The sequence below is a fragment of the Emydura macquarii genome, unplaced genomic scaffold (genome assembly GCF_026122565.2).
Source record: "Emydura macquarii macquarii isolate MOO-44397 ecotype Brisbane River unplaced genomic scaffold, CSIRO-AGI_Emac_v2 contig_3019, whole genome shotgun sequence".
Lineage (NCBI taxonomy): Eukaryota > Metazoa > Chordata > Testudines > Chelidae > Emydura > Emydura macquarii.
In genome coordinates this window covers 743276-765872 of record NW_027133156.1, presented here as the reverse complement: position 1 = coordinate 765872, position 22597 = coordinate 743276, and the positions used below count along the sequence as shown (strand labels likewise).

General features: G+C 41.3%; 1 protein-coding gene across 6 annotated transcripts in view; it reads right to left on the bottom strand.

Moving 5' to 3' along the window:
• The window catches only part of FBXL4 (F-box and leucine rich repeat protein 4), a 110448-nt gene that overhangs the window by 74402 nt on the left and 13449 nt on the right, over nt 1-22597 (bottom strand). For all 6 annotated transcript variants that reach the window (XM_067530064.1, XM_067530060.1, XM_067530061.1 and 3 more), the window contains one exon: nt 21234-22288. In XM_067530064.1, the coding sequence (XP_067386165.1) occupies nt 21234-21745 (512 nt within the window). In that variant the 5' untranslated portion in view covers nt 21746-22288. The remainder of the gene's footprint in view (nt 1-21233; nt 22289-22597) is intronic.

The following is a 22597-nucleotide window of genomic DNA, read 5'->3' as shown; positions in this document are numbered from 1 at the left end:
GCGTCCTAGCGCTGTTACTTGGAGATTTGCGCAGGAGGGCCTGTATGGGCCGCGCATGCACGGAGGGTGTCTTGTGGCGCTGTTGGCGCCCTAACCGTCGCTCGTACAACCCGACCCCCTCAGTTCCTTCTCTACCGTGGAGAGTATAGATACTTCGAAGTAGATGGGAAGAGGTGGGGTAGTGAAGCACTCACAGGGGGACACATCTCAAAGAACCTCGGTTACTGCTGAGGTGAGTAACTTTCTCTTCTTCGAGTGATGTCCCTGTGCATTCTCCACTTCAGGAGACTATAGAGCAGTGTCCCGCTATTGGCGGGGGGATTTTGGAGCAGTTTCAGTAACTGAAGATAGTACTGTGGATCCTAGTTGAGTGTCCATATTAGCGTTATTCATAATAGTGTAGTGGTTTATAAACTTGTGCTCGGAAACCCATATAGCTGCCCTACATATTTTGGATACAGGGACATTGTTGAGGAAGGCAGCAGAGATCGCCATTGCTCTAGTAGAGTGAGTTTTAACGTGGAATGGAGGTTTTGACCCTGACTGTTCGTAACATAGGTGAATAAATCCTGATATCCATCTAGACAGTCTGAGTGGATATCGTGTTACCTTTTGAGCGTTCTGTTGTGGAAACTAATAGTCTAGTTGATTTACGAAACTGCTTAGTTCTGTGAAGGTAGAATAATAGTGCTCTGCGCATGTCCAATGTGTGCCAATTAGCCTCTGATTGATTTTTTTGTGACTTGGGATAAAATATTGGTAGGTATATGGCCTGGTTCATATGGAAAGAGGATGATATCTTCAGTAAGAATTTTGAATGTGGTTTCATAAGTGACACTGTTCTTGTGAAAAATAGCATGTGTGGGTGCGCCATAAATGCCCCTAACTCGCCTACTTTTCTCGCCAAGGTAATGGCAACTAGGAATGCCACTTTCATCGAAAGATGGAGGAGAGAACAGGTGGTCAGGGGCTCGAAAGGGGCATGTGAGAGTGTCCCTAATACCATGCTTAGGTCCCAGGCAGGTGAAGGCTCACATATTTTTGGGTATAAATTTTGGAGTCCTGTCAAGAAGCATTTTATGATCAAGTGTGAGAAAATAGGTGAGGCTTGCCCGCTTTGATGAAATGTGCTAATGTCTGCCAGGTGTTCAGATGGAGTTCCGTGATAATCCTGCCATCTTTAATTCTAATAAGTAATCAAGTACCAGTGATATGGGTGCAGATATCGCAGGTATGGTTTTGGTGTGGCACCATATTGTAAATCTCTTTCATTTTTGCAGATATGCCTTGTGAGTGGATGGTTTCCTGCTGTTAAGCAGTACATTCCAGACCTGACTCGAGCACATTCTTTCTATTGGTTGGAACCAAGGAGTCTCCAGGCTGTCAGATGGAGCATGCCCAGATTGGGGTGAGTAGTCCTGCCATCGTTCTGTGATAAGAAGTCTCTCTCCATCGGAAGTCTCATTGGGGTGCGGATGGACATTTTTGTTAGGTATGGGTACCACGGTTGTCTGGGCCATGCTGGAGCTAGGAGAATGATTAAGGAACGGTCCTGTTGTATCTTGTTTATTACCCGTGCTAGCAAGGGGAATGGTAGGAATGCATATAGTAGTGCCCCTTTCCATTCAATTAGGAAGGCGTCTTCTGGAGATTGGTAACCATGACCTGCTCTGGAGCAACACTGACTGCACTTGCAATTCCTTTTTGTCGCAAATATGTCTATTGATGGTGTGCCCCATCTTTGAAAAATGTAGCGTAGGACTGTATCGCTGATTTCCCATTCTTGCTCCAGCCCGAATCTCCTGCTCAGCATGACTGCCGTTGTGTTCATGCATCCTGGGAGGTATGAAGTGGATACGTCTATACCCTGGTTTACACACCAATTCCAAAGTTTTATGGCCTCGGAACAGAGTGAGTGAGAGCGGGCACCGCCTTGCCTGTTTATGTAAAACATGCATGCCACATTGTCTGCATGATTTGGACTGATTTGTGTTTTATTTGTAGCAGGAATTGCATACTGCTCTCTCAGTTCGAGTAGATTGATATGTAACCATGCTTCTGACCAAGTCCACTGACCCTGGACAGAGAGGCCTTCCATATGTGTGCCCCAGCCTATTTATGAGGCGTCTGTAGTAATTGTGATTGATGGTATTCGCTTTTGAAATGGTATGCCACTGCGTAAGTTGTTTGGATTCATCCATCAGTCCAGGGAGTCCTTGATTATCGGAGGTACTGTTAGTTGTTTGTTCATTCTGTGCCTGCTCAGAGTGAAGACTGAATGCAGCCATCCTTGGAGGCCTCTCATGTGCAGTCTGGCGTGTTTTACCACGAAGGTGGTGGCTGCCATATGGCCCAATAGTTGAAGGCACGTGCGGGCTGTAATATAAGGACTGGTTTTTACCTCTTGGATAAGGTTCAGTATTGACTGAAATCTTTGAGCTGGTAGAATTGCTGTTGCCGTGGTTGAGGCGAGTTGTGCTCCTATACATTTTAGGGTTTGCGTTGGTACCGTGATTGATTTCTGAAAGTTTATCTGTAGGTCTATTTCTTGGAAAATATGTATAGTTCTCTGTGTATTGTATTCTGCCTCCATGTATGTTGGGCTTCGGAGAAGGCAGTCGTCCAGGTAAGGAAAGATTATTATGCCTAAGCATAATAAGCTGTGACCATTGAGAGTACTTTGGAGAAGACTCGTGGTACGGTGGATAGGCCAAAAGGTAAAACCGCACATTGGTAATGTTCCGTACTGGCTGTAAACCGAAGGAACCATTGATGAGATGGGTGTATGGTAATATGAAAGTAAGCGTCCTTTATGTTGAGGGCTGAGAACCAATTTCCTCACTCTAATGAAGGGATGATCATTGCTAAAGTGACCATTTTGAACCGAATGTACCTGTTGAGCGACCTGAGAACTAGAATTGGTCTCCACCCCCCATTCTTCTTCTGTGTAAGGAAATATTGGGAATAAAATCCCCAGCTCCTGTACTGAAGCAGAACCTTCTCTATTGCTCCCAGCTGCAGTAAGTGGAGGACTTCCTGCAGCAGGAGTTGCTTGTGGGTGGGGTCCATGAAGAGGGACGGGGAGGGTGGGTGGAGTGAATGTGAAGGGGATGGAGTAGCCCATATGGATGATTTCTAGGGCCCATCTGTCTGTGGTGATTGCTTCCCACCTGGTGAAAAAGGGGCACAATTAGTGTCCAAAAATGGTCAGTGTTTCTGCATGCAAGGTGTGTCTCAGACTCTCAACCGATCCCTCAAACGATTGCTTGGGCTGAGTTGATTGAGAAGAGACGGAGTGACGTTTGCCTTCTCCTCTGTGGCTGTTGTTTTGCCTGTAATTATTGTAAGGCCTTTGTTGGAGATTGGAGAAGTATCTCCGTTGGTAGGGTTGATACCTTCTGCGTTTGAAAGATGGTGTATATATGCCCAAGGTTCTGAGGGTCATTCTGGAGTCTTTCATGCAATGTAACGTCTCATCTCTCTTTTTTGAGAATAACTTGTCCTTATTGAAAGGTAAGTCTTCAACTTTTATTTGTAGATCTCTCGGGATGCCAGACGATTGGAGCCAAGAGGCACGGCGCACAGCAACAGCCGTGGCTGTTGTGCAAGCTGCCGTATCGGTTACGTCCAGAGCTGCTTGCAGAGTCATTTGTGCAATCAGCTGTCCCTCATCTACTAAGGATTTCTGCTTCTCTTCAGGTAAGTACTGTTTTTAGTTCATTAATTTTCCCATTGTTATCATGCTCACATTTGGCCTGTAAGGCACTATAGTTGGCCACTGTAAATTGCAAGGTTGTGTCCAAATAGGTCCAAATGTTTACTATCTTTATCGCCTGGATTGTATTTAGGCTGGGATTGTTTGCTTCGGTGATGCACTGCATCCACCACCAGGGAGTTGGGAGGAGGGTGGGTGAATAAAAACTCCATACTCTTTGACGGAATATGTTTTCCTGTCAACCCTCTTACAGGCTGTTTGCCAGATGGTATCGTCAGGTTGCATTATGGCATTGTTGATTGGTAGAGCTATCTTAGTGCTGACTGATGTATGTAATATTTGGAGTAATTTATGCTGGGTCTCTTCAACCTCCTGTAAAAGTATGTCTTGAGATGATGCTACACATCTGAATAGTTCTTGAAATTGTTTGAAATCGTCTGCCGTAGTCAGTGGAGGAAGCATTACTGCTTCGTCCGGCAACAAGGATGAGTTGTGGGTGGGGAATTCTCCTGCATCCCATCATATGATTCCTACAGGACCTCGTCCTGGTTAGGTGATGGTGGAACAGACTTTTCTAAGTCTGTGGCCTATGTAGAAGGCATGTGTTGTTGAATTCTATGGGATGTGCCCAGATCCCATGTGCCATGTGAATGGGAAGATCTCAGAGAGAATTTTCATCTGTTCAATCCATTCTCTCATAGTCAGTGATTTCAGTCAGGCCATAGATTCTCTCCTGTCCAGGGAAGACTGATATGGAGAGAAGACTCCTTCATGTGAGCCTTCTTCATAATCATTAGATAGTGGAGTGGGGATAGGTGATAGATTATTGTGATGCCTGCATATAAGGCGATCTGTTGGTGCTATAGAGAGGGGAATGAGAAGGAGGTGCGTCTTCCTGTGTATGGTGCTGAGAATATCTTGCTGGTGCCAGTGGCACCGAGGCTGGCTGCTCTATCAGCATGGTTGTCGGTACCGTGGATTTTATTTTCTCCCTTGTTGGTGCTGATGATGGTGACGGCACTGAGGGTGGTGCCGAGGGTGGTGGCAGGCGTACCGGTGCAGCTTTCGGCACCTATTTGGCTGGTGTTGATGGTGCTGTAGCTGGTGCAATTTTCGGCTTGATGCCAATGTGGTCTTGGTCCAGACGGTGCCAGCAGAAGTAGCCACCGTAGTTGAACTCTCCCTTGAAGTCAATGATACGGGAGGTAAAGACATGGCTGGAGTCCAGCTTAAATTTGGCGCATCTCTAATAGGCGAGGTTGTGGCTCTCTTCCTTTTCACATTGGAAATTTGAGCTGTAGTGTTGTCCCTTTCGCCGGTCTCCGATTTGGAGGTAGGCAGTAGAGACTTCTCCATGAGAATAAGTTTGAGGCGGAGATCTCTATCTCGATGAGCTCGCGCCTTAAGCTTAGAGCAGTGCGTACACTTGGCCGGGCTATGGCCCTCTCTTAAGCACCTTACACAGAAAGCATGTCTGTCCGAAATCGGGATTGCTTCTCTGCAGGATTCACATCTCTTAAATCCAGGTGATCCTGGCATTTCGTAATTTTAGGGAAGGTGACAGCGAAAGAAAAGATTTTTTTTTTAAACTATGTAACTTATCTATCTTAACTAACACGTCCTATGACTAAAAACTATAACTAACCTATGTCTAACTCACTAATTCTTATCTTTTATCTTAAGAGGAAAGGAGTGCTGCAGAGCTCCATCTCAGGCCAGGGATGGTTGAGAAGGAACTGAGGGGGTCGGGCCATGTGAGCAACGGTTACGGTGCCAACAGTGCCACAAGACACCCTCTGTGCATGCGGGACCCATACAGGCACTGTTGCACAAATCTCCAATTGATGGTGCCGGGACGCACCGACACCTGAAGTGGAGCACCCACAGGGACATCACCCAAAGATGATGTTATCACATGTTCAAAATCACACAGCCTGCATAGGGCAAACTTGTTAACAGATCTGTCCTAAACAAAGAAATGTGTGTTGTTCATCTCAATGTATATAAAAGTTGTAAACAGGGTCAGACAGCAAGAAGGCTAAGACAGGAGACAAGGAAAATCTGCATTTCAGAAAACAGAGGTGAGAACAGCTTGCTACCTCTCACCACCAGACACCATGTTGCCTCCTTTACAGTTTCAATGAACTTTAACTAGAAGAAACCCTCAGGGAAATGCATTTCCAAGGGTGACTGAACTATAACAGTGAGGGGCAAAAGCAGCCCAAGTTCTCTTTCCCTACCCATCTCTCTCTTTTTCACCTAAAACAACAAAAGAAACAGCCTTTGGACTTCGGTAGCAGATCCTGGCCTAAGAATTTGGTCAGAAATATTACTGGGAACCAGTGGTAAGAACTTCACCTTGAACCAAGTCTAGTTTGTTTAGAAAGTGTTTTATTTTTATTTCTCTTGTAACCATTTCTGACTATAATGCCTTATACCTGTACTCACCTAAATCTCTCTTTGTAGTTAAATAAACTTGTTTTATTCTTTAATCAAAACTAACCCAGTGTCGTGAACTGTGTGGGTAACTCCATTTCTGGTATCAAACTGTTGTATATTGAGGGGCAACGGACCTAATATATCTGGACTGTCCAGGAGAGAGCTGGGGGAAACACATTTTGGGGGGAAAATCTTGGACTGGGAGAGTATTGGTATCACCCTGCAAGTAGTAACCAAGGCTGCTGAAAGCCAGTGTGTGGGTGGTGTTTGCAGACAGGCTGCTGGGGTCAGAGCTGCTGGACCAGGGCAATGACTATACACAGACACCCTGGGTGTAACCTGCATGCTGTCTGGCTATTTGAGAGGAGCCCAGGTTGGAAGCCACAGCAGCAAAACATTGTGAGGCACCTCAGGATGCAGGACAGGGGTGACACAGCCCCTCACTGGTCTGAATTGCTCCCTGGAATATTATAATTACACATAACTATATCCTCTATCTTCCCCTGGACACTACAGTTTGGAGAAGATATTCGCCAAAAGAAAAGAAATGGCATTGTCTAAGACTGGAAAACCAACATTCAGAATTTCGTGAACTAATGACCATGTAGCAGATCTCAATACAGAAGACTCTGCTCTAAGATAGTCAGTGCTCTTAAGGACTGGAGTTTGATGCTTAACCAAAGGAGGAATATTTCTTGAATTAAGTTAAGGAATGAATGCTATGACAGTAGCAAAGACTACCTGTCTGAATTAAAAGTACAATGCCAGGTCTAATCAGAGAAAGCTCTCAACTTCAAATAAATTTAAAAAAACCTTATCTGACTGGAGATAATAGCTATTGAGAGGCCTACTCTAATGGATAGGAAGTAGGGTGACCAGACGTCCTGATTTTACAGGGACAGCCCCAATATTTAGGGGCTCATCCCCCATCCCGATTTTTCACACCTGCTATCTGGTCACCCTAATAGGAAGTATAACAATGCCTCCTGCAGGGGTTCAATATCGGCAGTGGTATAATGAGCAGAATGAGGTTCCAAGATCATGCTCCATGACCTTGCAAGGTGGGAATAAGGTTGATGCCCTAAGGAAACATTTAATGGTGGGATTTGTACAAAATTTTTTCTTTTCTTGGACATGGCTGAGATTATTATACTACAGAGACTTGACCTTTTTGCTTGAACACTCATATTCCCACAATAAAACTGAACTTTGCATCAGCCAATAGAATAAATTCTATTTATAGACTTCTCTTTTGGGGTTCATGAGAACAATAATCACTTTATCCAAGTATTTATTTTAAATTTGTCTGCTTCTGGATGAAGGATTGCTCTTTCAATAGCAGACCTCCTCTGTGGCATAGACACATCCGAAGACTCAATACCACGGCTATGTCTACACTACCACTTTTTGCCAGTATAACTTTAGGGGGGTGAAAAAACACACCCCTGCATGACATAAGTTACACCAATAGAAGTGCCAGTGTTGACAGCGGTATGTCGGCAGAAGACATAAGTAGTGCTACTTGTTAGGAGGTGGTTTAATTATGTTGATGAGAGAGCTCTCTCTGATGGCATAGAGTGGCTACACGAGAGATCTTACAGCAGTGCAGCTGCATTGGTACAGCTGTGCCGCTGTAAGCTCTCTAGTGTAGACAAGGTTTTAGTTAAACAAGCCTGAGATCCATAGCCTCTTCAACCAGAAAGGCATAAACAGCATGCTGCTCTCTCACTTATATCTTACGTATTGTCTTTGGGAGCAATGGGAACACACAGAGCAGTGCCTTGCCTAGCTTTACAAGACATTTGCATTCATCACCTCAAATCCCAGGCCCTGACACATAGCGAGGCTGCAGGGCACTTTATCTATTCTTTACATATGCAACTACACTGACCACCAGCCCACCAAGCTGACGAGTTGGCCAATGTATGCTGGCTAACATATTATATGAATAGTATGTATTATCGATACAATATACACATTAGTAAGCATTAAGCATAAACATTAAGCAACATTATAACAGTGATAAAGCCTAAATTGGTCTATACCATAATCCTGTTCACTTATGCTAAGTATCCCATAACACTTTGTATTTGCTGAAGTATGTATTTGGCATAATCAGATAGGAAACTTGTCAAAAATCAAGATACTTTCATTCTACATCTCTTAGCACAAGGTAGGGCAGTAATTTCATAGACCAGCACCTGGATTGCTAGTATCCAAAACAAAGATAAGGAAGAGACCAAACAGGTAGGAACTGGGACAAACTGATGGGTTGGATTTTAGTGATGTGTAGGGAAAAGTGTAACTTGTAAAATCATCATATAATTAACACCAGCTGAAATGTGTGCCTTTGGGAGCATACCTTCTGTGTAAGGTGAATGTAACATTTCACAAGACACTTTTCAGGAGAATGGTATCATACAGAAACATTTTCCTGTACTATATTATCAACTTAGAGCAATAAACCTGACTGACATTGGTTATTTGGCCTCTTCAATATATTTCATAATGAACCAAAGTGTGGTCAAGCAATTGACTATACAATATATCAATGCTTACGAGTGATATATTGCTGAGTGTAAGACCCACTCTGCTAATCTGATTTCTGCTATATAAATGTGGGTGTTCATCTCCCAGTTGGAAGTCAAAGCACAGAGAGAGAGAGAGAGACAGAGAAGAAACTTTTCTCTGCCCTGGACAGCAGAATTCTCTTTGGAGTAGAGCTGATCATGTTCTTCCCAGTTATTATGAAAACCCTATAATCACTTTGACTATCTGACCAGAACAAGTCTGTTATCTATGGAAAGAACAGTGCTCTGATACCTCAATGAATCATTGTGTCCAGCTGGTGGATACTGGCCTGTCTCTTTCTGAATTTGGAAGATTGTTTTCTTGAACTGAATTGGGAAGATCCTTTCAAAAATATAAATGTATCTGATTTTTTCTATTCACCAGTTGTGGGACCATAAAACATACAACTTGAGTTCCATCTCTCCCAATGGATGAGATAGAGTGAGATGCAGACAGGATACTCAATGACTGGATAGGTATATGAACTCTGGATGGCAGCATGGCTATATACGAGATCAAAATCCCCAATGGGTTCCGATAAGAATTGAATTTTTGTTTCTGCGACACCACTTTTTTAGTCGGAATCTTCTTCTGTTAACATTCTTCTAATATGAGACCTTGTACTTACTTGATAGTATTCACCCTCAGCCCAGGCTTATGTTTGACTTCCCTAAGGCCATGCAGCTGTATTTGTCCTCAGTCCAAGACACTCCAAGAATCACATCACTATGTATGTTTGTTTCTGCTTTCTCTCTGTACAGAACTCTGATCAGAAAAATTGTGCAGGAATAGGTAAGTGAATTTCCTTCTGCCCTAAAGATAAAATTATTGTTTCCATGATCTTGGAATGACATCCTGGGAGCACATGTAAGAACAAATGGTAATGATCAAAACTGAGAAAAGCAACAAGACTACCATCCATCCACAAAACAATTATCTGAAGATGGTCAAATGAGAATGCTTTGAAGACAAGCCTCTTTTAGGAACTTATTCAGATGTTTCAGACAGGGCCCTGCTCTGCTTGTCCCTGATTCTCTTCAACTAGAAATAGAATAGGGAGAGGGTTGCCATGCTCCAATCTGAAGTTAATGATAAATTATTCCATTAATGTTATGATCTTTCCATGGGTTGCTGAGAAATGGAATGGACCACAGCTGTTCCTGAAATTCTTGCAGAGCTTTACAAGATTCCCAACCTCAGGACAGTGACTTCATTTGAGCAAAGCTCCATGTAGTCATTTTACTGCCAGATTGAAAGTCTGGCACCAACTAAGGGACTAATTCCAGGTGGAGTTAGTTGGGAGATGTAGATAGCTCTGAGGCAATAGGAGCAACTACTAACCTTGCACTTATTCTAGCTACCACTTGCAAAGAGGCATTTTCTCCTGTTGTACTTCATGGACTGCTTCAATTTGCCATATGACCTGAATCCCTGTCTATAGGGTCTGGCAGGAGTTAGGATTATTCATTCAATTCTTCTGCCTCAGCTCTCTGTAGTTTCCCACTGTATCGCTAAGATAGCTAAGAACTGATTTGTCTGAGCTTCTGATCCCAGGGACCAAACCCCATACACTTGTCTGAAACAGATTTGAAAACCACTCTTACCCCCATATAATTTTTAAATTGAGAGGAACCATATTGGCAATACCGTTCACCCATTTTAGCACTGTTTGTGAAAACATGCAGAGGCACTTTGGGTATCAGATGACAATTCATATATTTATTTATTTATTTTTGCTGGCCTGCTGCCATCTGCAGGTTTTTGTGCCCAAAGGAGGAGGCTGATGTGATGTCTACATGTGAAGAGCCTGTATAGTGAGGAGGCCAATATTTTCAGAAAAAAATCTTCCCCTCATTAGAAATGCCAAGTCCCTGAACACTAGGGAAAAAACAGCCACATTTCCAAAGTGATACCAGGTTAAATTTTGACTAGTGCACAGAGAAACCTTCGGGACTTATGAAATGGAGGCCAGGATGGATGGAAGGAAAGAAGGAAAGAAAGAAATGGTGGACTGAGAGGTCCTTTACTGCCTAACAGTTCTTCAGCACCTGGGCTGCCCACCCTATCACTCCATAGTCATGTGCAGGGAGCATGAGGTGGAGTAGTGGAGAGGCATGGCAACCTGCAACAGAGACTGGGAACAATTGTTCTTTTCCAGTCCTGTCTGCCTCCTTTCCTGCTTAGGGGAAGGGCAGTGTTCGAGTTCTACTGTTATGCTCCAGACACGTTCTAGCACTTTTTTGGGAGTGGGAATGGCCTCTTTAATGCACTACCAGTACTTGCATTCCAGCACGTCTCGAGCACAGCAGTCACTTACTCCCCTCAAATGCAGCCCTCGGACACCGCTGGGAATTAGACACACAAACTGCTGCTCTAACAATTTGAAATAACATTTTGGAATTTCCCTCAGGAAAGCTTTGTATTCGGGAGGCCTGGCTGAGCTGCCAGACACTGGGGAGGCAGGAAAAAAAATGGAGAGAACTTCAAATGACAGGGCATGCCCCTGCTGCCAGTGATCTAGAGGTCTGATTCTGCTCACAAGCTGCAAACAGATCTCTGGATCTTAACATGAAGAAGAAATGCATAATGAACTAATTCACTAAACGAGAAATAATTGCACAGCAACAACCAACTGTGAAGTAGCAGCACCTTCACTGTTATACACTGTCAGACTGGTTGAGAAATAGTGTGACCTCCAAGAGCAGTAACTGAAGTGGGATGTAGTCCATGGAACTAGAAAGTGAAACTCAACTGCAAGAAAAAATTGAAAAATGGAATTTTTTTTAACGTTTCAGATTTAGTAATCAAAGCTGCTACTATAACAGGAGTAAGTTAAAAGTGATTTCCTTAGTTGACAGCTCTCTTTTAAGTAAAAACACAATGCTCCAGTTTGACAGCAACAAAACACAAAGTACTGGAATGTTTTAAGAGACTGATTGGAGAAATTAGTGGGCTCTCTAGAGCACAGTTACTGGGAGGAAAAAAAATAGGCAAAACTATTTTCCTCAGCTACAACAGTCTCTTCTACAAATGGATACTTGTTTCTCCAGTCTAGTACCAGCTTCCTTCAATTGAATATGGTTGCAATAAAGGAGATCCTTATTATGTGGAATTGTTGTTTTTGTTTTTTGGCGGGGGAAGATAGTTGGGGAGGTCTAAGTTGCCCTACCAGTACATTTGAACTATTATAGCCATTTTGAGTATCTACACATATAGTGCCAGTTAAGGAGATAAAGGCTCGATCTCACACTCAGCTCTCCTTGGGTAGACCCGAGTCCTTGGAGAGCCTACCTGGGGCTGGGTAGATCTCAGTGCAATGTGAGAGCCCTAAAGACTAAGATGTAAAAATAACTAAAAAACGCACAACTGTCCAGGCAAGAAAGCATGGGGAAAAAAATCCTCATTCATTATTTAATAAGAATAAGAATAAGAATAACTGAAAAAGTTTTGCTACGTTTTCTCATTCTCCAGAACTCATAATAAATAAATGAAAAATGTACCAGAGCCCAGAAAGCCCCAAAAGGGGAAACCAGTTATTAAAAAAGCACATGGTAGGTTCTGACAAAGCAGTGGGTACACACTAGGACAAGACAGGGGTAAGATACCAAATTTCACCACTCTCCCATATGGCACATGCTGCTCTGTCACTATAATAATGATGGGTAGCAGCAAGCAGCAAGGAATATCTCCAACAGTCTTTTAGGGGAAAATAGCTCTCTCACAGAGGATGAAAAATATTTACATTTGTTTATATTTTAAAGACCTGTTGTCATCTAGGAGGATAAGAAGTTCTTCAATCTTCCTCCAAGAGGATGGGCTTCTAAGCCAGTAGGGTTTCATCGTCCAAAGAGAAACTGTCCAGCCCTTCTGATAAGTGTTTGGCAAGTATTTTCTGGGTCTAGTAGAGTGGAAGAGATGAAAGCATGCAGGATTCTGGAATTGCTGGAAGATGTAGTTGTGATGGAAGGACTTGAAATTTGCTCGAGTTCCAGGCTGAGGATTGGTTAGGTGTGATCATGTTCAAATCTGAAGAGTTGTTTAGGGCCTTTTCAAATGACTCCCTGAAAAGCATGTTCCTATCAAAAGGAGCTTGAATCAGACTGCCCAGAAACAGTGTCTGGGCCCAAAGGTGTAAGCAGCAATTTGCTGCAACGGGCAATAGTATAGCAGCAGCAGAACCTGGATGAGAAACTCTCTCTAGCCAACTGCAGGACTTAGTCTTGCATGAAGCACAAAGTTGGCTACAGAACCACATGAGTGGCAACTACTCAGAGCATGGATGTTCATATGGAGGAAGATACAAAGCTTCTCTTGAACAAACTGATAATTTTTTGGTCGACAAAATCCTTAGAGGCCTTGGGTTTAGAAATTTCCAGTGGAGAGAGTGGTCCAGTAGAAACTGAAGGAAGACTGTTAAAAGTGAATAGGTGGAAAAATTTACTCATTTGGCCTAGCTGCACTTTGTATAGCACTTTTGAGCAGTTCTCCTGATTATCTTTTTTGCTCTGGATTTGGCCATTCAGAGTGCACAGTCTTCTCCAGAGACTCTGGTATAAGTCAAAAGAAACAATCTTTCATCTTTGCATCTTAGAAGGGCTCTGGCCAACAGGGAACTGGGGGAAAGTGTAGGGAAGAGAAAATTAGGTCCATCAGCTCATCCCCCTTTTCTGGACAAAAAGGCCACCCTTATCATTGGATTTGGATAGGTCCAAGTCTGAGATGGCAAATGCTTGTGAAAGATGGACAATTACTTGGATAAGAGGCTCGTTTGAACTGGACACCTAGGGAGCTCCACAGGTCAGAGAAAGGAAGAATTTTTTTCCTATGAGGAACTGAGACAAACTATTTTGTCTAAGAGTATGGCATGGGGCTCCTTGTTAGAGTTCAAAAGATTAATTAAATAATAGAATAACATGAAGATTTAGGGCTGGATGTTTAACAACATTGTTCCTTGAAAGAGAAGCCTTGGTTGACATCTGCGAAAACTTATCAAAAGAGAAAACAGAAGAGAGACCAAATTGAAGAGATTTTCACCCTCCCTTCTATGCTTCAGGCAAAAAAATCCTACATCAACAACAGTTGGGTGGGACCTCCACCTTGAGCATTACTTCCCCTCAGTGTTATCTGTCAGCTCTGTGTTCTTAGGAAACCAGGGCACAGTACCCAGCATGTCTGATTCATGAAGGACTCCCCCCCCCGCCTCTGCTTGAACCAGAACTGATCAGAAGAAAGACTTACAAAAAGCAATGAAAAGGCAAAGGGAGACACACCTAAATCCCTCTGGACAAGGGTGACGGGATTAAGGGTAACTCCCCTAGCCTCATTTGCATCGAAGATGCAACAAGGAGGCATCTCCATTAGCATACAGAAAGAAGAAACAGAGATTCCAAGGCACGGACTGCACTGAACTCTCGGACCAGAGAAGCAGGGAAGCACTGCATGGTGGGGGATCTCTGCTCCTGATGTTAATGAACCCACACCTGCACACACCCAGCTCAGCAGTTGTTAGACCAATTCTAGTCATAGATCCTTTATTGATATCCAAAATACTGAATCTGCCTGACTGCACTGTGAGCTCCCTCCAAGTAACATTGCCAATAGCCAGGAATGATCAGTTCCTATTGAGTCATTATTTACCCATAAACAAACCTAGTGTTCTCCGTGGAACCATTGTTTCTTCCCTACAAAACCCCTACCCAAGTTCAAAACTCTGTTCTGATGCTTGGATCCAAAAGCTGCATCAGTTCCACTGGGACGTCACCTTTTTCTGACTAATCTTGTTGGGGGCTCTGCTTGTCTCAAGCACTCCGGACCCTAAGCTGAACAGCCTGTGTACCTGGGAACCTTAGACCGGTTCAAGCTGCACTGAGTGGTGAGAACCCAACTCTCTCTCTCTCAATTTGATTAAGCCCACTTTCCCCCCCAAGACCTAATTTGATCTCTCTCACGCCAGGTATAATTTTCTAAACCTGACTTTTGTAATCAAAAACTTGGGCTAGATCTCCCCAATACCCCAAATGAAATTGTGTAATATTGTAAATGTTTGGTTGTTTTTCTCTTCTTGAATCACTATTAGTATCATAAATTTTATATACCTGGCAATAAAATAACTTTTATAATCAAACTGGTTGCCAGAATCTCTCCAAACTTTGTCTACTCTTACATGTTTTCAGCTTCCCTAATTTGCTCTGCAGCAACGCTTCTCTTACCTAAGCCAAAGATCCCTGTAATGCCCAAAAATCCTGGGGGGTTTGCTCACCAAAGGGGTTACTGCTACAATAATTGTAACGCGAAAGTGGGAGATAGGGATGTGCTGAATGTGTGGCATATAAGGGTGGCAGCTTGGAAGTGCTGTTTGACCCAGCCTGTGGAGTCCAAAGGCATATAAGGGTGGCAGCTGGAAAGTGCTGTTTGACCCAACCTATTGAGTCCAGGGGCATATATGGGTGTCAGATTGAAAGTGCTGTTTGATCCAGTCTGCTCAGACACGCTCTTAATCTGTGAATGTGTGTGTGTACATGTGGGTGTTTATCTGAGTCTGGGCTGGAGGAACCCAGCCCTGGGAAACTTAGGTCCTGCAGGATAGCTCCATTGGGAGTGGACTTGCAGAAGGGACAAATAAAGCGCCATAAGAAAACACAAGTGACACAAGCAGTACATTGATAGAATTACACTGCCCCATCCCCCAGGAAAGTAACCCTAATAAATGAGCTTACCCCAAGGTGATCGGCAAATCTGGTAATATCGGCCTGACCTGTTCTTTAGGTCTTGCATCATGTTTAGTCTCATTTAAAAGAAAGTAGGTGACAAACTGGCTGTGTACATCTAAAAAAACATTTGCTTGTGTAGGAGACCCCAAATCATGCCTGACAACCATTTTCAGTGAGACTGCTCAGAAATGGAGATACAATACAGATCTCTTTGATCTGTTACTGGCCTAGTGGATACTGCAGAAGCTCTAGATATGATGTATCTTGATTTTAGTAAGGCTTTTGACACACTCCCACATGACATTTTTATAAGGAAACTAGGGAAATGTGGTCTAGATAAAATTACTATAAAGTGGGTGTACAACTGATTGAAAGACCATACTCAAAGAGTAGTTATCAATGGTTCACTGTCAGAATCAGAGGAAGTATATAGTGGGGTTCCACAGCGATCTGTCTTCTTTTCGATATTTTCATTAATGCCTTGGATAATGAAGAGTATGCTCATAAAAATCTGCAGATGACACCAAGCTGGGAGGAGCTGGAGGACAGAATTAGAATTCAAAACTACCTTGACAAATTGAAGACTTAGTCATGCAGTTATAAAAATATAATATAATTCTGGGATATAACAAGAATGTCGCATGTATGACACAGGAGGTAATTCTCCCCTCTCTTCTTGGCATTGGTGAGGCCTAAACTGGAATACTGTGTACTGTTCTGTGTGTGGACAAATTGGAGAGTCCAGAGGAGAGTAATAAAAATGATAAAAGGTTTAGAAAACTTTGAGGAAAGATTAAAGAAAAGAAGACTGAGGGGGGATCTGATAACAGTCTTCAAATATGTTAAGGTGTATTATAAAAAAGTCAGTGATCAATTATTTTCCATGTCCACCAAAGATAGGACAAGAAATAATAAGCTTAATCTGAAGTAATGGAGATTTAGGTTAAATATTAGGAAAAGCTTTCTGACTATAAGGATAGTTAAGCTCTGGAATGGGCTTCCAAGAGAGATTGTGGAATCCCCATCATGGCAGGTTTTCAAGAGCAGCTTAGATAAACACTTGTGAGGGATGGTCTAAGTATACTTGGTCTTGCCTCAGTGCAGGAGACTGGACTAGATGACCTCTGAGGTCCCTTCTAGCCCCCACATTTCTGTGATCTTAGTGCCCAGCCCCCTTCCTTCTGCTGCTGTTAGTTGTAAGGAATTCTAAAACAGGGACATTCTCTAGTTCCTCTCATATCCTAAAGAAGGACTGACCCTCTTAATTACCAAAGCTGCTGCCAGAGGAAGCCAAAATCCAAGAGATTCCTGCCTGAAAAAAACTGGGCCACAAAGTCCTGAGGAACATTCATCTGCTTTGCACGGAGGCAAAAAAGACTAGGTTCTCAATGTGACTGCAGTATCTCAAACATGCCAAAAAGAGGAGTCAAAAGCAGCTTGATAAAAAAATAAGAGGGATCTTTTGTTTACTTCCAACAAGGGGATTTCAGGCAGAAATAATATTTAATTCTTGTACACAGCTTTTTACCCATAGATCTCAAAGTGCATTACCAAGTATACATCATCTCCTTTCAGTTTCAGGGAAACTGATCCAATGATAGTAGACAAAGAGCCATGGGTACCCCACACAAGACAAAATACATTTTATGTAAATCTTGGGAAGAAAAATCATATACAACACACACCAAAACGTAAGGTCCCAATCCTGCCAATACTTTGCTATTGATTGTAGTGTATAAGTGAGTAAGTCTCACTGAAACCAAGCACTGCACTTGGTAGCAAGCATTTGCAGAATCAAGCCCTTATTCTTCTACCTCAGTGAACAATCTTTCAACTTTATAAACTTTTACATTTGTCTAATAATCTATAGTTAATGAAGTAACTAGGCACAATCGATAATCAATTCTGCCTTTTTAAACAACCACATTTCATTATGATTTACAATAAAAATAAATGATTAGTCCAATATTTTAATTCTGACACCGCTGGAGTAAAGAGAACTGGATTGGTTTGTCTCAGAGCAAACTGGAAGAATTTTTTTTTTTTTGGCGATCACATCTACACATTTTTTCAGAAAAAAACAACAGGAGAAGAAAATCGTTCCTCGGTCATCCTAATTCACCAAACTGAGGTAACTGCTGAATATGCCATACACTCAAGAAGAAAGTGGTACCTATCTTAAATCTTTTTGCTGCCTGAATAAATTATTTTCACTATTTTTTTCTCCTTTTATAGCTTCCTTTAGTTTAATAGGCAACTTTCATTCCTTTTATGTCAACGTTCCTGAGTAACTAGCTTATTCAGCCAAGATCAATCTGATCAAGGAACAGGCTTTCAAGAGAGAATTTTTAAAAAGGGCCTTAAAATTTAAAAGGCATATTATTTCTTATGAGCAAAGGAATTAAATGGATTCAAAGTTTAGATGTTGTCATAAAATACCATTAGTTTATTGTATCAATAAACACACTCAGCATCATTTCCTTTCAGTGTTTTCATTACTCTCCTAGAAATGATTATTATAGCACAATATTACCAAACAAATTCGTAAAACAATTTTGGGGAGTGACACATGAGTAGATAAAGAGAAATAAAGAAAAACGTATTTTTGTAAATATCAGCAATACGTAGTCAGACAACTGAAAATATTTTAACACCAATTAATAGACCATGAATGGTTTCTAATTTGGATCCCAAATTCAAAAAAGACTGAAAGTTGATTTTTCAGTGTACCTACCTGCAAATGGTTTTCATGTTACGATGCTTTGAGTGTTTTCATTTCATGGTTAGGACGCTAGTGAATTAAATTTTAACTGTTTGGCCTATTGCTGTTTTTTTAACTCAAATTTCTTACTTTTCAAGTATACAAGTATTTATTCAATAATGGGGAAAATTAAAAACAAACTGTAACCAACTGCATCAACACACTGATATAACAACACAAAATAAACTGACAGCTGAACACATGATGATGACACACGCGCCCTTTTTATAGTTTATGCACCCATAAAAAAGGTCTTAATTAGGAAGGATGGGTACCAATTAGCCTAAAAAATGTACTGCTTAAATAAATCACTTAAGTAGACAGGGATAGAAAAACCTACTAGCCCAAGGACTACTATGCCTCCCCAAAGTCCGCAATTTAGAGGAGTAAAGTATTTGTGTATTATTTGCTATGTACTGCACTGAACTGTAATTTACTGCTTTATATTTAGTGTATTTTAAAATGAACTTACTATAGTACCTCTGTTGTTTTTGTTAAACCTTCTTTCCGGTCCTGACCCGACTCCACTTTTTCTCTTTCCTATAGTGATCATTATATAGCTTTGCCCCCATGTTATTTTCAGTGCTTTCTTCCTCTTATCTCTCTCCTCCATTCTAGCCCTTAACACCATTTCTATGTTCCCCTAAAGTGTGTGCTTTACTTTTTTGTTTCTTTTATTGCTCCCCTTTAATCTCTCTCTCTACTTTACTTCTTCTAATTGAAAACTCTGAGTGGAGCAGAGAATCTGACAAGAATCAGGTAAATTTTATTCTATTTCTTCAGTTTTTAAAAAACTATGCACAACTGCATAATCATGCACTGTACCTATTCACTGGGGAGTGAACCCAAAAATAGAGACAAATTACCTCCCCAGGTAATCTATCCCATCCTACCTATCCTCTATTTCTGTGTCAACCTCCCCCATCAAGGGCTATGGTGCCGATTCTACTATTGCACATAGCTTTGAAAAGATCCAGAAAGCAGAATATAAGTTTCGTTGTTGCCCACAACGTTCCTCATAGTGACAAGATTTCAGTTAGTTTTCACTCTGCTGTGTTCGACAAAGCTGTAAGTAGCAGCAGAGACACTGAAACTATCTGTCTGAACATTTAGAAATAACAGACTGCATCAGTTTACATTGGGGTCAGATTTGGAAAGTTATCTTTTCAATCACCAAGGTATTAGAGGTTTAGATTTGTTTCCAGAATAGAAGTTTCAGTTCTACAGAAGCTGATGCCACTTGCTCAGGAAAGCTTCCTACTCTATTCACGACAGAGGGTGGATTTTTCCAAGACTTGTAAATAGCTAATATTTTTCTAACGTGGCTGCTTTTAGAGATGGTTGGAGGCCAGATTCTTTACTGCAATCCCATGTGGCTCAAAGGTGATAGAATCTGGTCATAATGGACCATCTGAAAATTACCTCAGGAGGAGTCAAAGCCAGTTGAGCTGACTTCTGTGCCAACCATCTCCCAATCAAGCTATGATCATTGGCATAGCTGTGCTCCACTAGGCTGCTCTAACTTATGCCAGTGCTGAAGAAGCTACAGTTTTAAAATTTGGAAAGTACAACTGACTACTCGGTGGTCCACTCTCACCCTTGTGCCAAATGGTTCTTGACACTTGAGAAAATCTAGCCCTACATCATTATATGGCTGATCTGTTCTTTTTCGAGCTTGCACGTGAAACTCTTTGGATAGCATTTCTTCCTTTTCATTCTTTCTGTATAATATTACCACCCCCACCACTCAGCTTTTATATAGCACTTTTCATCCTTATATATCAAAATGCTTCACAAAGGAGCTATGTATCACCCCCATTTTACAGATGGGGAAACAGCAGGCATAGCAATTAAGTGATTTAATCAAGATCATAAACAGACTAGTGAAATGGCCAGGAATAGAACCCAAGTTTCCCAACTCCCAATCGAAAGGCCTTATCTACTGAGCCATACTGAATGGTAAGGAATAAACATCTATAACAACACTGATGCATAACAGTTACCAGAAATGCATAACAAGATTATCAGTTCACAGAGTTTGAACTCAATACCTTGGAAGTTAAAACAGTCACTAGGCCTTATTTAATGTCCATAGCTCACAGGTATTATTTTGACCACAAAGGTCTCCCTGAATACAACATGATTACACCAAAAAGGTACTGAGAACGTTAAAAAACCGAATAAGTGCTATAAAATACAAATTAAGGACCAAATGCTGCCCTCACTTAGAGTCATGCAGTTTCCACTTATTTAATTAGTTCAAGATCTTAAATATAAGGAAACGTACAAATCTATGCAAGTTTTTTATATTGTAAGATATGAAAATGTTGGAGGAACTGGCTAGTGCTAATATACTGTAGTTGGACATATTTATTCCTGTATTTCCATTATAAGCTATTTTTCAGGAACATATTACTCTTACCTAAATATTTACTCCAAGGTAAAACATAACACAAAGATTCACCTCATGGGCAAATTTTTATTTTGTTTATATTCAAATTTAGTTTAGGTTGCTTTGGCAATTAAGGATTACATTCAAAATTTAAAAATAAATTGTGATTATTAGGCACATTCTGCCTTACAACACAATAAATCCAAAAGCCTTCACCTTGAAATGAAACACTACATAAAACAATTTGCTCTCACTACTTGGGGGAAAGTAAAAATTCCAGAGAACCTCTGTCATTTCATTAATAAGTAACTGTAAATGCACAGTAACTATTGTTTATCAAAAGTTCCATCTAGATTTGTAGATGTGGCTTGGTACAAGAACTATTATTACACAAATTAAACCTGAATGAGTTTTGATCCTAAATGATATGAATAAATTATCTGTAACGATAATACTGATATTAAAACAATGGTGGAAACCAAAACACATCTAAAACTGCTTTAAACATATACTGAAGTAAACAACGTATCTGTGGGTCTGATATAAAATACTCAAACATTGAGAGTAAAAACTGAAATCCAACGTAAGTTCTTTTGTGGTTGTCTTATTTAGTAAGTTAGAGAGAGATACTCAGTAAAAGTTTACCTTACATCAGCTGGTGTATTTTGGGAATATGGATTTGCAGAACAAGCCAAAATCCTAATTACAGCCCCAGGGTGATATGTTTCCAGAACATGCACTGCTGTGGGATAAACTGGCTCCTCAAAAGCAAGCTCTACGTAGTCCTGGCTATAGAAGTTAGGTGGCGTCCTCTTGAATGGCAACTGGGCACTAGGACACTGATCCCACCAAGTTCCATAAGTTCGAAACACAGCAGTCTGAGTAAAGTCACCAGAACTGGGGTACACATTTGGAATTCCTGCCAAATTCCACATGGTATAGGACATGCTGTTTTCACTACCATAATGAGAACTGAAATCCAACACTTCTTTGGCATACTGGACTACTTCAACGTTGATAGGTAAGGCTCGGCTGTTTGATTCAATAGCTCTCCGGCTGTTCATCATTTCTCCCCGTGTAGCAGTCCTGGCTCGGCGCCGAAGGCAGATATAGTAAAACATGCTGAGAACTGTTAACATGGGAAACACTGGTGACATCTAGATATGAATTATGAAGCTGCAAAAGGTCAGGAGTCCTATATAAGGTGCATTAACTCTTTGGGGGATTTTCAAAAAAAATAGCTGAATAAAACAGAATGATTAAACATGGTCAACCCAGAAAATTTTTCCAGAAGGAAATTAATTTGCTTTTACTCATTCTAATTTGTCATCTTAAAGACAACACTATCATTAAAAGTCTAAAATCAAGTGGTTTCTATGGGACCATTGAATAAAAAAAAAAAAAGGCAGTTTTCTGGAAGTTAAATTGAGCCAAAAACTAAATTAACTATTTTCCATGTTAGATCACCAGCCTGCAGTAGTAACAACATTTTTCTTTTTAATGTAAAACCTTCGGCACTACCCTTTCAGGTTGTCCATGAGAGCACTCATCTCTGATATAAAAGTCATGCAAAAGGATGTTCCATGGAGTCCATTAATATTATCAGCTGGTTGTCTTCTATACAGCCATGAGACAAGATAAGTATTCCAGGTTCCGTGATGGTGTCAGAAGCAGAAGTCTATATACATGGTGTTTTACATCTGAAAAAAGAAGACATTTTGGTTCATATATTCATTGGATTCGATTCAAAATGTGCTAAACCTGGACATTGCACCTATGAAAACTATTTCTTCTGACTAGATCTGACAAAAAACAAGCATAATACCAACAGTGTAAGGTCTAAGGCCTTTTTCTGAAGTAAGCAGCAGTCACAATAGGACAGCAACAGCCATGAGCTAAGAAGCAGAGTCTTACATCCGCACATTCAATCTAAAGGCATCAAAACAATATCGGACTGTTAAGAAGGCATTCCTGTCCTAATAGTACCCATCATCACCAGATAAATACAC